The sequence below is a fragment of the Schistocerca piceifrons genome, chromosome 1 (assembly GCF_021461385.2).
Source record: "Schistocerca piceifrons isolate TAMUIC-IGC-003096 chromosome 1, iqSchPice1.1, whole genome shotgun sequence".
Classification (NCBI taxonomy): domain Eukaryota; kingdom Metazoa; phylum Arthropoda; class Insecta; order Orthoptera; family Acrididae; genus Schistocerca; species Schistocerca piceifrons.
Genome location: NC_060138.1, coordinates 346,978,949 through 346,996,494, shown reverse-complemented (window position 1 = coordinate 346,996,494; position 17,546 = coordinate 346,978,949). Strand labels below are relative to the sequence as shown.

Sequence of the window (17,546 nt, the reverse complement as noted above, 5' to 3'; positions counted from 1 at the left end):
ACAAAAGCAAGCCATGCCGCAAGCAGCAACAGGTTGTAGACACTCATTATCAGAATGCGACAAAGAATGCATGACACAGTACAATAATGCATTTTCAGCATAGAGTGACGTAAACACCTATAACAAAGAGAATGGCACTTATCAGATCAAAGAAAAATAAGCACTCAATTCAAAACAGACGAAGCACGTGAAAAAGGAAGGGTACCCATATAAATATGGACGGAGCGCCTAATGCATAGCAATGGCTACCTGGTAAAGCTTAACTGCTAAGCTTACGACTCGAACCAAACTACTGTAGCTGTATCATCATTCATTCGACCTAAATTGTGTCTCATATTACAATGGACCAACTTTGTTTCGATTTGGAGGTACGGCCTAAAACTGTACTCTTCCCTTGCCATTTAGAGTCTCAAATTTCAGGTGTGGCTTAGATTCGGGAATTTTTTTTTCCCCCCCTTGATTTCAAGTCTCATTTTTCAGGTGTGGCTTACATTCGAGTAAATACGGTAAGCGCACCTGGCACTTGTGAATGCTTGGCCAGGGTAGGACAATCACTTAAGCTATGGCCTGGCTGCCTGATGGCCTGCATGTTAGCTGTTCACCCACCCTGTGGGCACTCAGGTGCATGCAGGTAGGCATTCAAGGTGGAACAGTCTACTGTAAAGGTTACTTTCCTACTACTATATCTCTGAAGCTGCCAACAAAAGAAACTCATGATCACTGATGGTGTACTGGAGGTACTCATGTGTTTTGAGGATGTAAATTTAATTTTACTTCACTGGCTCCACAAGTATAACAGAAGAAGTAACTGATTAACAGGTGTGTCACTGGTAAGAGAAACTTCAGCAGAATGTGGAGAACTTGAAGGGTTTCTTGGTCAGAAAATCTTTATTTGGAAGACAGTGTTTACAGGGGCAAAAGATTAAATATGTACCAAGAATCAGTATGAAGAGGTGGAAGAAGACAAGCCTTCCTGGTTTTTCCTCATTACTAAATGAACACTAAATCTGGAAACTTTCTTTGTCCACTTATAATTTAAGAATTTAAGCAGTTATACTAACCAAGATTGTAAAGAGCTTCCACACATGATGCATCATTTTCAAGAGCACATATGTAGAGCTCCTTTGCAGTATCTGCATCTCCTTTGGACAAGCTGCAATTGCCAAGATTTACAAAAGCAGCAGAATTATAGCTGTCAGCTTCACGAGCTTTTTCGGCACATTTCTCAGCCAGTTCAACATCACCTTGCTGTAAAAGAGGTAGGTGTTACATAGAAGCAATATTCATACTGAACTGCAACAATGTGGAAAGGAGATATTTTAAAACTTAATAATACTTATTACTCAACCTGAAATAAGTCAAATTCATATTCCAACCAAAGATTGTGTGTGTGTGTGTGTGTGTGTGTGTGTGTGTGTGTGTGTGTGTGTTCAGGAAGAATGTCAATTTGTGAGGTGCTTCTACGTGTGAAAATAAACCAAAAGAGTTGTATGAAGAGTTCTGTGTTCAATTTTTGATCTTTTCAGGTCTGGAACAGGTTGACGACTATGCACATCCATCAATGAGTATGGCTCTGAGCACTATGGGACTTAACAGCTATGGTCATCAGTCCCCTAGAACTTAGAACTACTTAAACTTAACTAACCTAAGGACAGCACACAACACCCAGTCATCATGAGGCAGAGAAAATCCCTGACCCCGCCAGGAATCGAACCCGGGAACCCAGGCGTGGGAAGCGAGAATGCTACCACACGACCATGAGCTGCGGACACAATGAGTATGAAGACAAGTGTGTATATCACTGTCGTGTAGGCAATGTGGTGAACAGAATAATAGTGGGACAGATAAATCCATTCTACAAGAGGTGTGGGGGTTCTCCAACAGATGGCAGCACTGTGATGTCACACCAAAGCAACAGCTGCAAGAGTACCCAGTGTTCAATAATGGGTTGGATCAATAATCAGTTGTGAGGCTGTGTGTGTGTCGTGCCTGAGTGTTATTAAATTGAGCAAGTCCACTGTATCTGTGAATACCAACATGCTGCATACACTTACCATGCAGAATACGCAGACATGCTGTTTATGTACAGGTACTGTAATGGCAGTGTCCTTGCAGCTGTGACGGAATACTAGAGATCTTTCCCTGATTGACAAACCCCTGCACCAGGGTATTCACCAGGGTTTTCACAGTGTACACATAACATCAGAATATGAGACCATCCAGTCAGCTAAGAGAACAGAAGACATTACACTGCAATCATACAATGGAGTTCCATCACCAGTACACAACACATTAGCTGTCATCTCAATATTCCATACTCCATACAATGATTCCGTGGAAGATTGGAACGCTTATGAAAAATGCCTTCAGCAACCTTTACAAGCTTTTAGAGTTGCCAACCCCAATATATGTAAGGATATATTTTTGTCATGGATTTCTCATCTTTTGTGCGAGCTAGCTCCTCTTCATGAACCTGATAGTCTCTCTTTTGATAAAATATGTCAATTTCTCTCTAATTATCATTGCAAACTTACTCGTCATGTTATTGCTGCTCACATTGAGTTTTACCATTGTCAAAAGTGGTCACAACAGTCATACAGAGTTTGGGCAGCAGAACTTCATGGGCTCAGTTGTCGTTGGCAGTTTGTTACTGAGGCCCATGGGAACTCATATGCTGATTTAGTGGTTTGTGATGCTATATGCTGCTTAGGGAAGTTCATGAACATTCTTTACAATGTGAAAGTCCCTCTCTCACAGATGTTCTGAACATTTCTGCATCTTTTGCAGTATCTAGGCAGCAGGAAATCAGACAGAAACATGGTGCGAAGTAGCCACCATTGCTTCCTCTCCTCCTCTGCTGCTGTCAGTTGGTTCATGTGGTAAAGGAGACATTGCAGCCACACAACTACTGCCTCTGTGCTAAGCAGCATCAGCAGCAGTCAGCATCACAACAGCAGCTGCATGCTCTTCTGTCTTACCCATGCAGTTTTGTTCAACATGAGCACGCTATGTTCCCAAAGTGTTGGGTGATATGCAACCGTTGTAAGAAAAGAGACATATTGCATCTACATGGAAGATTCGACCTATTTCACCAAACCTGAAAATGGATGTGAATAGTGTTTCCCAAGTGGTGGTAGCTCCAACAAACCCTACATTGACGTACATGTGATGGGCAAGATGTTAAAAATGCAAGTGGAAACAGGTGCAGCAGTGACTGCATTAAATTCTAAAATCTATGTGGAGCTTGGATCATCAGCATTGTACCTTGTATCTCATTAGTTGGTGAATTACAACAAACAAAAAATATTCCCCACAGTGCAAAGCAGTTGTTTGGCCTTTGATCTTTCTGGTAGTGAATGATGCCAACACTGAAAGCTTATTTGAGACCTTCAAAATTTTTGGGTTCTCTATTTCTGATGAAGTGCATCTGATATCAGATCAAGTTCCATACCAACAATTGGACAGGCCCAGTTCAGAGTATTCCTCCCTGTTTTTGGAAGGTTTAGGGTGAACTACAGATATCAAAGCTCATATCACAATGAAACTGACACCACTCCTCCATTTTTTTTTTTTTTTTTTTTTTTTTAGTATCCACCCAGACCCAATAGTTTTCTGAGAAGATGTCAAACTGGAACTTGATCAATTTACATCTTTGGGTGTTGTCACACTCGTCTCCTCTAGTGAATGGTCTACTCTGCTGGTAATTGTTGAAAAAACCTAACGGTAACCTTCATCTCTGTGGTGATTTTATAGTGTCTACAAATTCACAGTCTATTATTGATACCTATCCCTTACCCTGTGCAGATGAACTCTTGGCACAGCTTTTGGGGGCCATTATTTTTCCAAAATAGACTTAGGAGAAGCCTACTTACAGCTGCCTCTGGATGATGACTCTGAACTTGTCCTAGTAGGGAATACCCTCTTCAGGTTATATCAATACCTGCACCTGCCATTCAGTGTCGCTACTGCCCCTGCTACTTTCCAATGATTTTTGGGGCAACTCACGGCCTCTGCGGATGATATTGTGGTCTCAGGTTCCTCAACAGATGAAAATCTGTGGAACTTTGGTACCCTGTTCACAGTGCTAAAGGCCACCAATTTGAAATGCAACTTGGACGAATTACAATTTTTTCAGCCACCTATTGTCTATCTTGTTTTTGAAGTCTTGCTTGCTGGTGGCAAGCCCTTACACCAGCATGTCAATGCCATTAAAGCTTTGCAGTGTTCTACCGATGTCAAAGAGTTGCAAGGCTTTCTCAGAAAGATTGTGTGCTACCATAAATTTCTTCCATGTACAGTCACACTGGCCCAGTCCAGCCATCTTAAATAAAGATGTTCCTACTTACTGTCATCTGCCTGCGAACATGCTTTTACTCTGTCAAGGTCAAAATTACACTCAGCACCTTGCTTGGGTACTTTCCATCCAGACCAACATCTTGTTTCGGCCACAGACGCCATCAGTATGGCCTTGGGGCCATTCTCACACTAAAATATGTGGACATTTCCGAACACCCTATCTCGCATCCTTCCAAAACTCTGAATCAAACACAACAGTGCTCGTTGCAAATAGAAATAGAAGACCTTCCTGCTGTGTACACACTCCAAAAATTTCACTCTTATATAGTTCTAAGTTTCATTTTATTACTGATCATAAACTTCAGGTTTCTCTTTTCAGTCCTTCAGCATCTTTACCAGACAAAATTGCCTGCAACACTGGGCTCTGTTTTTGTCATGCTATAACTATGAGATTCATTTCCAACCCACAGCACAAGCTAATGCGGATTCTCATGATCTGTTGCTGACGGGCCCTGATCCAGCATTTGTTCAGTACTGTGCTTTCATTTAGATATTGAAACTCTAAACACAATGGCTGGTTTCCTTATTATCAGTTTTTGGACGTCAGTGGCTGTCGTGACCAATCTGTCTTATGTCAGGTTGTTGAATTTACCCACCACAGCTGGCCAGATAAACACTGGGCCGAGCATAAGATGCTTTGCATAATTATTATGCTCTCTCTGCCACTGACTCTCAGTTATTGGTGGTGTGTTAATGTTGACTACTGAAGTGCCGGCATCCAGGGTTGTGATCCTGTCCATGTCTTCTCCACCTGGACCACTGCAGTGTTTCTCACCCAAAATTGCTGGCCTTCTGCCGTGTGTTTTGGGCCGGTATTGAAATTGATCACATGCATTGACAGCCTGTCCACAGTGTGTCACCCATCATGTGGCACCACGAGCCTCTCTTTCCCTGTGGTCCACCCAACAGCGCCCCTGGGAATGTATTCATGCTGATTCTGCAGGTATATTCCTACACTCCTTTTGGCTTGTAGTAGTTGATGCTTTCTCAAAATTTCCTTATCTAATTTGTTGCTCATCCACATTCACAGCAGCTACACTCACAGATTTTTCAAAGATTTTTTCCATAGAAGTACTGCTGTATACACTTGTGATAGACAATGACCCGCAGTTTCTGTCTTAAGAGTTTGAAGATTTTTGTACAAAGAATGGCATCCAGCACATTACAGCTCTTCCCTTTCATCCCCAATCCATGAAGAAGTGGAGCAGATGGTAGATAGATTCAAAACCCAGATGAAAAATACATCATTCAGTCTTCTCCTGAGGAAGCCCTCAATAGGTTCTAGAGTTCATACAAGTTCACTCCAGTTAGCAACCGTAGCTGCTTCATTGTTGCCAGTCCAATAAGCTGCTTCATCTGCTCTGGCCAATGCCCACCTCACAGCGATTCCATCCAGGATCCATCTTCTGGGCTTGTGGGTTTGGCCAGTACACTAAGTGGATACCGGCAGCAGTCCATTGCTGCCGAGGTCACTGCATATTCATAATGAACTTCTCTGCTGGTTTGGTGTCATGACATTACAGCCTACTCTGTCCATGCATGACCAACCATGCGTGACCGGCCATGTATCAGAGGGCTCTCCACTCTCATAGCCACCTTTGGACTCTGCACCAGCCCATGTGGTGTAGTCCACATCTCCTGTGGCACAAGTGCCATCTTCACTTTAGGTGCCCCTGCCAATGGGCAGAGTACTCAACGATGGACCACCTCCATCTCTACAGCCTCTGTCGCCATTGTCTTTGCCGCCTTCTCTGCTGCCTCCATTGCCAAGTGCCTTCCTGGACATGGATTTGGATACAGCTCCAAATCACCAGTGCTCCCTTAAGGCCTCTTGTGGGGAAGTGGAAGCCATGTCTGCACACAGCAGTTCAGACCATGTTCTCCTGTAACAATATGACACCAGCTCCAGCAGTTATCACCTACCAATGAAGATAAGGACATCTGCATTGTGAACACTTTTGGCCAAAGTGGAATGAGTGTTGTAACCTTATAGTGTGAGTGTGCCAAATCAAATAGTGTGTAATACAACTGCCTCCACAGCTGCCTACAGAGATCCCCTCACAAACTGGACAGACTCTACAGCAAGCACTGTGCCATGTGGACATCAGCCAAATATAAGCTGGGTGCACCGAGCCCTTGGCCAAACTTATGTTTATGTGTTTATTGTTTGCTCCCCTATGTGACTGTATATTGATTTGTTCTATGGTTATGAGACTTTGTACTGCTCTGTACTTCATTCAGTGTTATTGGGGATCTCTTCATGTAGAAGCAGAATAAAACTTGGTTGGTGTTACTTCTGATATTGTGTCAGTGCAACAATACAATAAGCCCCTGTTGTGAAAGCTCCTCCAAAGGATTCACAGACAAGCTGGGCTAAAGCTAAACTGAGCTTTGCTATTGACTGATTAATAGAGGGGGTTTTTGGAGCTAAACTGCAAGGTCATTAGCAGCCTGAGCTTAGTGAGTGATGGGAGCTCTAATATAATATCAGGAAGTTGGGTACGAAATTTACCATTACTGCGAACAAACCCATGGTTCGGAGAACATAAACAAGAGAAGGGCCAGGGTGTGGGCCAAGATGGTGTCTTCAAAGTTTTGTAGAGGAAGATATATGTCAATCCTAGAAGAGTGCTATTAACAAATCTGGGGCACCCAATTGTGTAGTCTTATAGTAGGGAATGGAAAACGGGTGATTTTCAAGAAGGGATGAGGGGTGGTGAGGCTAGGATTGATGAAGGAGAGAGAAAATTGGACAAGCGATGGAAAGTGGCAGTGTGTTCAGTGGTGTCAAGAGGACAGAGATAAAACACAGTCATTCCATCCGTATTAGATGAATGTGGTTGAGTGGCAAATACTGAGGCATTCTAACATTGGGAAGGATGTAGAAGAAGACCTGAATAGCAGAGCTTTTGTTAACAGACAAAAGAGAGCATGATGTGATTTGTATACATTTACAGTGCTGGGATAACATTTGTAATAGTGGAAAGAAGTTGATTAAAGTTGCTACTTTGGTACAGAATTCAGTTAACTGAAAGATAATAATGCCATTTCGAGCATTCTATTAATTACCATCAGTGTTTTATATTTTTATTGTAGCTGTTGTCCAACTGATACTCTTCCTGCATTTAATGAATCCAAAGAATGAACTGCAGATCTTTGTGAGACTGAAGTTGTCATAGATGTTAAGAAAGTCTGGTCAGTTAATACCTCTTGTCTCATGGGGTTCTGAATGTAAAGTGAGGCTGACAACTTTAAGATACAAACTATGAGGTACAGTGTGCCACACAGTAGTAGGATTGTTTGTACATTTAGTGAGACTTGAAATTAGTGTATCAAGTGAAGGCAGTATTTGAGAAAGAATATGATGCAGCAAAGAACAGGTACTTTATAAGGATAAGACGCTATGTAACATAGCTTCAAATTCCTACACACGGGAGTTCTTTGGGATAATGTGTGCCACAGCTGTGTTTACTGTTTTATCAACTATACTTCACATTTCTATTTTGTCAATGCTCATTTATAGTAGTCTCTTAATTTCTGTGTTCTATGACATCTCCAATGTGCCTCTGTATGGTCACTTTAGCACTACAACTCATCCTTTCTTACTGAGACCAAATAAATGTCTTCTCTAGCATGTACATCTGCCAGGCAGCTCATAAAATACAACAGAAATCTCAATGACACAGAACTACCCATAAACTGGTATACTTGTGTGTTGAATACAGCTTTTCATATCAGGAAAAGCCAGCAAATAGTGAAACCAAAATTTTCATCACTCTTCTAACCTTCCCAAACTTAATTTACTCTCTTCTCTTGTCCAATATAAAACAATTGTTACACTAATACTTTTCCTATATCATTATTCCACCTTTCACTTCTCAGTTCAGTAGAGGCCTCTCAATGGAGTCTGCTTCATAGTGTGGCAGCTCTCTCTCATAAACATTGTCTAACTGACTTTACTAAGCAACCTGTTTTGATTCAGGAGCAATTCCAGATCCAACAAAAAGATTACCATTGTCTACATGTGTGAGTGATCAACAAAAGAGAAGAGAGAAATAGGAAAGAGTGGGAGGTACTCTAATGCCAAAAATGACTAGTAGTGCAAGGCACAATCGAAACTTCATAGAGGATAAATATGTTAATTAAAAATTGGTTTTTTAGAAATAAAGAAGAGTAAGTGAGAAAACAAGAGCAAAAAGAAAAAGTCAATGCAACAAGAAAATTTATGACTCATAAGCCCATAATATCAAAACACACAAGAACTAAAAGTGACACAATTCCCTATTAAACAACTGTGACAGGTTCAGTACATGTGTAAAGAGCTGAATTAGTGGTTCTATTGCTATTGTTGATGTTCATCTTATACCCTCCTTTCAGGACACTTGCTAGAAGAAAGATTAAGGAAAGGCAAACCTACATTTCTAGCATTTGTAGACTTATAAAAAGCTTTTGACAATGTTGACTGGAATACTCTCTTTCAAATTCTGAAGGTGGCAGGCATAAAATACAGGGAGTGAAAGGCTATTTACAATTTGTACAGAAACCAGATGGCAGTTATAAGAGTCGAGGGACATGAAAGGGAAGCAGTGGTTGGAACGGAGTGAGACAGGGTTGTAGCCTATCCCCGATATTATTCAATGTGCATATTGAGCAAGCAGTAAAGGAAACAAAAGAAAAGTTCGGAGTAGGTATTAAAGCCCATGGAGAAGAAATAAAAACTTTGAGGTTCACCGATGACATTGTAATTCTGTCAGAGACAGCAAAGGACTTGGAAGAGCAGTTGAACGGAATGGACAGTGTCTTGAAAGGAGGATATAAGATGAACATCAACAAAAGCAAAACGAGGATAATGGAATGTAGTCGAATTAAGTCGGGTGATGCTGAGGGAATTAAATTAGGAAATGAAACACTTAAAGTAGTAAAGGAGTTTTGCTATTTGGGGAGCAAAATAACTGATGATGGTCGAAGTAGAGAGGATATAAAATTTAGACTGGCAATGGCAAGGAAAGCGTTTCTGAAGAAGAGAAATTTGTTAACATCGAGTATTGATTTAAGTGTCAGGAAGTCGTTTCTGAAAGTATTTGTATGGAGTGTAGCCATGTATGGAAGTGAAACATGAACGATAAATAGTTTAGACAAGAGGAGAATAGAATCTTTCGAAATGTGGTGCTACAGAAGAATGCTGAAGATTAGATGGGTAGATCACATAACTAATGAGGAGGTATTGAATAGAATTGGGGAGAAGAGGAGTTTGTGGCACAACTTGACTAGAAGAAGGGATCGGTTGGTAGGACATGTTCTGAGGCATCAAGGAATCACCAGTTTAGTTTTGGAGGGCAGCATGGAGGGTAAAAATCGTAGAGGGAGACCAAGAGAGGAATACACTAAGCAGATTCAGAAGGATGTAGGTTGCAGTAGGTACTGGGAGATGAAGAGGCTTGCACAGGATAGAGTAGTATGGAGAGCTGCATCAAACCAGTCTCAGGACTGAAGACCACAACAAACAACATTGCTAGGAATAAAAAATAAAGACAGCAGCATGGAAAAGGTATGGAGAAATGGAACAGGCAAAAGTGAGAGAGCGATGTTATTCAAAAGAACAACTGCTATGTTGAACACTTTCTGGCCATTTAATGCACATAATTTTTGACAAATGGAAAACAGGTGCTATGCTTCTGCCTATTTAAATTTTTGTACTATTATAATATACAGGGTGACAATTGTTGAACTATGCGAAATAAAATCATCAACTTCTGAACTGTTGGCATTGGAATGTTCAAACTGCATGGTTGGCTGCAGGGAATGATGGAATTATTATGTGCATGTATGGTGTGTTTTAGCAACGAAGCCCAATTTCATATGGATGGGTTCATCAAAAAGCAAAATTTGCGCATGTGCTGGACCACACGCATGTGTGCGATTGAGAAGTCTCCTCATCCTCAATGGCTGACTGTGTGGTGTGCAATGTCCAGTCAGGGAATAATTGGTGCAACATTCCTTGATGGCACGGTGACTACCAAATGGCACGTGAAGATTTTGGAAGATTATTTCATCCCTATTATACGAAGCGACCCTGATTTCGACAAGGTGTGGTTCATGCAAGACAGAGCTCAACCTCACTGAAGTAGGAGAGTGTCTGAGGACCAAATTCTGGCTCTGGGGTACCCAAAGGCCACTGGCATGGGCCTCGATTGGCCGCCACATTCTCTGGATCTGAACACATGTGACTTCTTTTTGTGGGGCAATATTAAAGACAAGTGTACAGCGATAACAATAAAACCATTACTGAGCTGAGAACAGCCATTCAGGAGATCATTGATAGCACCAATGTTCCCACACTTTAGTGGGTCATGTAGAATTTTGCTATTTGTCTGTGCCACATCCTCGTCAATGATGACAGGCATGTTTAACACGTCATAACCTAAATCCAAATACCTGTAATGATGTTTACACGTTGAATAAAGTGTGTGCAAACTGTAGTTTGTAACTAATTTACATTTTTTTTCATATAGTTCAATAACTGTCACCCTGTATTAGCAAACATCTGCTTCACAGAAAGTAGCATAGATATACACCTTCTATAATTAGGAGAATACTTTCTTTCTACTGTTGGAAATCTCCAGCCCCTTCATCTTACTTTCGTTTAATTATTTCTATTATGATGACAATCAGTGCAGCTTGTCTCTCTGTCAGAAGTGAAAAGATCAAATGAATTCCACCTGACCACCTCACATACAACATAGTAGACCTTAACTGTCTGTTTATGTTGGTTTATGATATAGTGTTTTACCCTTAACAAATTAAATAGTTGTGGATTTTCTAATCACGAAATTTCTTAAAGAAATCAAATTATGGATTTGTGGAACATTTTAGTGTGCTTTCTTTGCAGAGTATTTTTGCCTTATCTTGCTGATTTAGATGTTCTGTGAGTTTCTTAAATTACTTCAGGTGACAGCCATATATGTGTTCGAAAACTAGCAGCTGTTGGTATGTACGTGTGTGAATGTTTCTCTTGCAAGTAAGAATTACTGATGGTTAGTACATACTGATTTTCACTATTAAACTGTTCAGGCATCACTGGCTTTTGTATGCGTAACACATACCAATACATTTGAGAAATCATACATAATAAGATTTTACTGAGACAAATATGGATAAAAAACTTACAAGATAATAAATAAAAGCCAGATTTGTTGAAGCTGTACTTGCAACTTTGGTGTCTTTTTTTTCAAATCCTTTTAAGGTTTCAATGGCTTGGGAAATTTCCTTCTGCTTCAGAAACATTACAGCCTTGTTAATTTCAAGATCATATGAGAGAGCTCCATAATTTGAGGCTTTGATTGTGTCAACACACCAAGAATAACCTACAAAAATGCTTTAAATGTACTCATGAATAAGTATTTTATAATCCATTTCATAAAAAATACATGAAAAATGAAATTAACAAATCAGTGCAGAATGAATTGTGTTAAAACCTTTATGCTTAATTACTTTCCCAATATTTGTAACTAACCAGCACTGAAGGTATCCTCAATAACAGGTGCTATTAGTTTTGCTGCAGTAAGGATACTCCTCTCAGCATCGTTCTTCATCTTCTGTTCTATCTTATGTAAACTGTCATTCTTAATAACTTCTAAGATTAATGTGGATCCTGGATCATCCTAAATCATAAAGAGAGAAATTAGAGGCAATGGTGGCACCATGATCAATTTTACAAATACATATTTGTCAACAGTTTTAAACAAAAGCATTTAAATAATACATTTCTCACACCATCACTCTAGTTTGAGAAAGGATTCCTCTGAAAGCTAGCAAAGTTTTCAGAATTGTTTATGTGCCTGTCAACAACTTAATGCCCCTACAATTCAGGGAGTTGTCACCTTTCTTCCTGAAGTATTTGGAAATAATAAAATAGAGGAGGAGAAGTGGCCGGAATGCGTAATTGGGTGGTGGAGAAGGAGGGCTGAGGGGGTGGGAGGGGGCAACGGAGAAAGCCAAAGGGGTGATAAATAAATGATGTAAGACTGTCCCTGACATTCAGTTTCATTGTATGTGTCACTGTTTCATGTTTTTGTTGTAATTAGGTATAAGTACAAGACAAGCAACAGACTGAACACAACTTTATTCCACGGAAGCATTAACAACTTGAACACTGTGTCTAACGAACATTCAGTAGGAACCAATAATGTAATAAATGGAAACCTCTGAAAAATACACACACACACACACACACACACACACACACACACAAACACACACACAGCTTCTTGAAAGTATGCACACGCATCACTGCATTTCTTCCCTCTCTGGGAGATCATAGATTCTTGAGATCTCCATGCTGTCTTCCTCATCTGCTGGGCCCTGGATAAGGTGATGTCCTGCAATGGCAGCATACAGTCTGTAGCACTACAGGTTCAGACACATTCTGTGTCTGTGCCCACCTTCTTATGTCAAACCATACAGCAACACTTACAATGCCGAGACTGTTTCAGTGTCGACCTCGGGCACCAGCTCTGGCGACAGTGCTTGCGGTGCTGATACTGGTTCAGTGGTTGCTCAGGAACAAGTGACGGAATCCCTGGTGATGGTGTCTGAAGAAATACAGGAAATGCTGGTTCAGCCACCGAGGACAAATGTCCTCACCCACACGGGATTGGAGAACTACCAGCAGCAGCATATGACATCCCATGTGGATGGGCTCGAGGGCAGTGGTGCGACATCACGGCGCACCCGACTGGTCACGCAAAGGCGAAGCTGATCATGGTGCCTCAAGCAGAGACAGTCCTCCTTGTGTATGTTACAGAGACGCCACCCTCAGCATCTGGTGATGACATTTCTAATTCATTTAAACCGATGTCTGAAGCCATGCGCCCCAACACCCACAGCTGGCCAGAGGAGACGTGGCAGTTGCACGGGTTGATGTCAAGGTAGAGGATGCACGAGGTGTAGCAGTATCTTTGGCTGCCACCTGGGGAGTAGTTCCGCAGGGCTCTTCTGCTGAATGGCATGAAGCGAAAAAAGGAGAGAAGCTGATGTGAGGCAATGCCGAATTAAGAGGTGGTAACACATTTTTCCATCTGCGTTTTCAAAGTTCACACTAGGCACTCCACCTTACCATTAGACTGCGAATGGAACAGTGAGGTGAGGATGTGATGGATACCACAGGAATCACAAAAAGCCGCAAGCTACTGAGACAGAAAGTGTGGACCATTATTCGACACTAATTTCATGGGCATGCCTATGAGTGAAAAAAGTTTAGACAAGACTGCAATGGTGGCACTTGTGGATGTGGAAACACAATGAACAACATACTGAAAATGAGAGTGTGCATCAATGACCAATAGCCATTAAGCTTTGAGAAAGGGGCCAGTGAAATCCACATGTATACAGCCCTTGGATGTGACAGCATCAGCCAAGGAGACGGTGATGCCCAAGGGACAGCTTGGTGCGTCACATGCTCTGAACAGGGGGCAACCAAGTGGGTAAAGTCACTGTCCAAGCCACACCAAAACGCATTTTGAAGCGCCAACACTTTTGTGCTTGATATACCCCAATGATCTGCAGTAATAAATGGAAAATCTCCGAATGAAAGACTGAGAGCCACACTACCCAAGGGGTTGCATGACCCACGTCTAAAAGCAGAACACCATTCACAACAGAGAATCATTGTCAAAATATCTAATAATTAAGGAAGGGGTCAGACAAATGAGAATGTGGTGAATCCAGCCAAGCATGTTGTACAAATATTATGACCTTCTGCAAAACGGTATCCGAAGTGCAGCCTTTACAACCCATGTGCTAGTTGCAGGAAAACCGCCAACCATTTGCTGTGTGGTGACATTGATGTGAAAACAAAGCAATTCCTCCTGATCAAATCCTGGGTTTGGACCAGCCAGCAGGCGAGACAAAGCATCAGCATTTGCATGTTTATTTGTAGGACGGAAAAGAATCTATTCATTGCAATGCAAAGCAGAAAGAGCCCAACATTGAATGTGATGTGCCGCTTTATCTGGAAAAGATGCAGAAGGACTGAATAAGGAAACCAATCATTTGTAATCGGTGACCAGTTGGAATTTGCTACCATAGAGAAAAATATGGAATTTCTTCAGAGCATATACAATGGCCAAAGGTTCCTTTTCTATCTGAGAGTGCGTAGTTTGTGCAGGAGATAGTGTTTTTGAGGCCCAAGCAATACGCCACTAGCAGTGATCTGGATATCTATTAGCCAGTACCACCCCAACCTGTATTGTGAAGTGTCCATCACAAGAACCAAGTGGAAGCCTGGTTGGTACATCACTCAGCAGGGCACAGACTGCAACATGGTCTTAAGGGTGTAAAAAATGGTTTCACAAGCCAGTTACTAGTAAAACTGAGTCCCTTTGCTCAGCAAAGCACGTAACAGCGACAGGACTGTCACTGCCCCAGGCAAAAAATTATGGTATTAAGCAACTCTGCCTAGCTTTGGCTGACAAAAGGTGTGGAAGTGAAACATTAGCAGAAACATGTTGATGCAGTGGTTAGAGACTGTCAAAAGGAACTTCAAACCCAAGTTAAATGATAGAAGGTGAACAAAAATTGACATTTTTCTAAATTACACTTTAACCTGCTGCTGAAAAGCTTGTTTGACACAACAGAAATAGCTGATACAATGTTTATGTCCATATCTGTACCAGGTCATTGTGCTAAATTTTTGCACTGCAAACAGAATGAATGTGACCTTTTTTGTTGCAATTATGACAGGTAATTTTGGGCAGTCTGGGTGCTCATGGTTAATTAAACAATAACTGCAGGATGGGAACATGGAATGTGTATGTTGCTGGTTACTGATCTGTTTACTTTGTTGGTGCAGCTGCTGCTGGGCGCAAGGCCAGCCACCTTGATCATGTACAGACCACCACAATCATGTCACCCCTATGAACTATCTGAAGCTTGGTGTGGAAAAGAGAGTTGGATTGATGATACCTCACACCAGGATTCAATTTGGTTACCCACAGCTGGCAACACCTTGAACAACTGTGCAATAGCTAAAACCTCAGAGAGCAACGGATTTTTACACTGGAGGGCGTGCTCTCGCACCTCACAATCTGGAGCTACATGAATGACAGCATCTCTCACCATCTGATCAGTATATGGCTCTTTATGCACGTCAGACACAAAATGACAATGATGACTTAACCCACGGCATTCAGCTGTCCATGCTCAAAGATTGATGTGGTTGCTTCCAACAGTGGTAAAACTCAACCCAGGATGCAATAACATGGGTGCGCTTACAGTAGTATTTTAAAAGAGGTTCAAACATTTGGTGAAATGTTAAAGATGACAAATTCTGCAAAGGAGTGAGCTGACATATGACTTGGAACATTCTTCGCAATATCCATGTAAGGAACAAGGAGCAGCATGCTGACTAGAACAAAACTGAAGCCAATGACTGAAGTATCTGAGTTTGGTTGTCCAGCACCTGTGATTGGTGGTGCAATGCCATGTGAATGATTCTTGCTATTCGACCAACCAACGTAAAATGACCTCCATAACCCCAGCAGCCATCGTGAGAATAAACAGAGGAACAACATGAGTAGAAATTTGTGCAGAAAACAGGACTACATTCATTGAAAATCACGTGCGCACACACACACACACACACACACACACACACACACACACATACACACATACACACACACACATAAGTCTGAGGCGTCCTCTACAGATGATATAGCACTGCCACATGCATTGCCTTTTGAAAGTATGTGGACATGTCACTACAGTTTTATGGTCTCACTATATAATTAGTAAACATTAATGGCTGAACTCCTGCCTTTAAAAGAACAATAAGCACTTTAATCATCAAAAGTTGAAACATATATGGCACAGAATTTTAAGTTTGCTAAGGAGATGAATAACACAGGTATGTACTGCAAATGACAAAGAAAAGCTAAGCAGTAACAACAAAATTTACCTTCAGTGCACTGTACTTCTCTTCATCAATATTTAGAGGAACTTCAAGCATTGATTGGAAACTTCTTTTCATCTTCTCTTTGTCACCAAGGGCATAGTAACAGAGAATGATGTGGAGTCCTTAAAAATCAATATAAATAAAATAACTGCTGTTAACTGTAGATTTTGTAATATCATTATGTTGTCAATGGAAGGCGAAGGCTACCTGTTATAAAATCTGGTTTTTCTTGCATAATGAATTCAAAACTTGAGCATGCATCAGTAAATTGCCCCATTTTCACAAATAATATGCCAATGTTGTGCATGATCTTAATTCTGGAATAAAAGGAGATAGTCAAACATTAACAATGAAGTTAACTTAATGTTACATTGTACATTTGGTAATTGCTAATTACATACTTTCTTCACAAACCTTAACTCTTTGTAAGTATTTGGAACTTGGTCCAGTGCCATGTGATACATCTTAACAGCTTTAGAATACTGCCCTAACTTGAAGTATATATTGCCCATATTTACTTTTAGACGGTTTGCATTGTGAAACATTCTATTTTTTGTAATAATTTGATATGTATTCAAAGCTTCAGTGTACATTTCATTTGCAGCATACTGATTTGCCAAGTTGAAAAGAACCTGAAATTTTAAATTCCAATGAAAACTTAATTCAGTCTTTCTTAAGGGAATCTCTAAAAGCTGCTGCATTGCAGATTCTACTTACACCAAATGTCAAATCAAGATTGTGGCTATCACTTAATCCTTGTTGATCAAGCATACGAATGAGATGCTGTTCTTTACTGGATGCTTCTTTGGCTTTATCTAGTGCAAGCCGTAGCTCACCACGATTGTTGGCAATGCAAGACTCTTCAATCAGTACTGCTATAGTTCTTTCAAGCTTCTTTGCTTTTTCCTCTGGCCTAAAATCATGCTTAAAATTTAGACAGAAACAAGTCTCACAACAAAAATTCAAGGGCTTAAAAGAACTAACTGGAAGAGGTAGTACTTACGTGTCTTCTTTTTTCATTTCCAACTGTGCTGAAGGGGAGCTGGCTGCTTGATTAAGTGGATCAAACAGCTGAGTCTGTCGCTGAGAAGTATATCCAGCACCCCTCACTGCTGTCATCGGTCTGTTCACCCCATCCTGTGTACTGGTCACTGGACGAAAGTTTAGGCTGGTTCCCTCACGATACTGTAATAGCATTATAGAATCTGACAAACAAACTGTTCATTGTAATACCACT

At 41.0% G+C, this 17,546-nt stretch overlaps 1 protein-coding gene across 2 annotated transcripts in view; it reads right to left on the bottom strand.

The window, feature by feature from the left end:
• The window catches only part of LOC124786644 (intraflagellar transport protein 88 homolog), a 100,952-nt gene that overhangs the window by 39,047 nt on the left and 44,359 nt on the right, over nt 1–17,546 (bottom strand). For both annotated transcript variants that reach the window (XM_047254281.1, XM_047254280.1), the window contains exons 4-11: nt 17,313–17,494; nt 17,027–17,222; nt 16,724–16,941; nt 16,517–16,626; nt 16,313–16,431; nt 11,870–12,017; nt 11,524–11,720; nt 1,062–1,248 (exon numbers count right to left, since the gene is read on the bottom strand). In XM_047254281.1, coding sequence (XP_047110237.1) covers nt 1,062–1,248; nt 11,524–11,720; nt 11,870–12,017; nt 16,313–16,431; nt 16,517–16,626; nt 16,724–16,941; nt 17,027–17,222; nt 17,313–17,494 — 1,357 coding nt within the window. The remainder of the gene's footprint in view (nt 1–1,061; nt 1,249–11,523; nt 11,721–11,869; nt 12,018–16,312; nt 16,432–16,516; nt 16,627–16,723; nt 16,942–17,026; nt 17,223–17,312; nt 17,495–17,546) is intronic.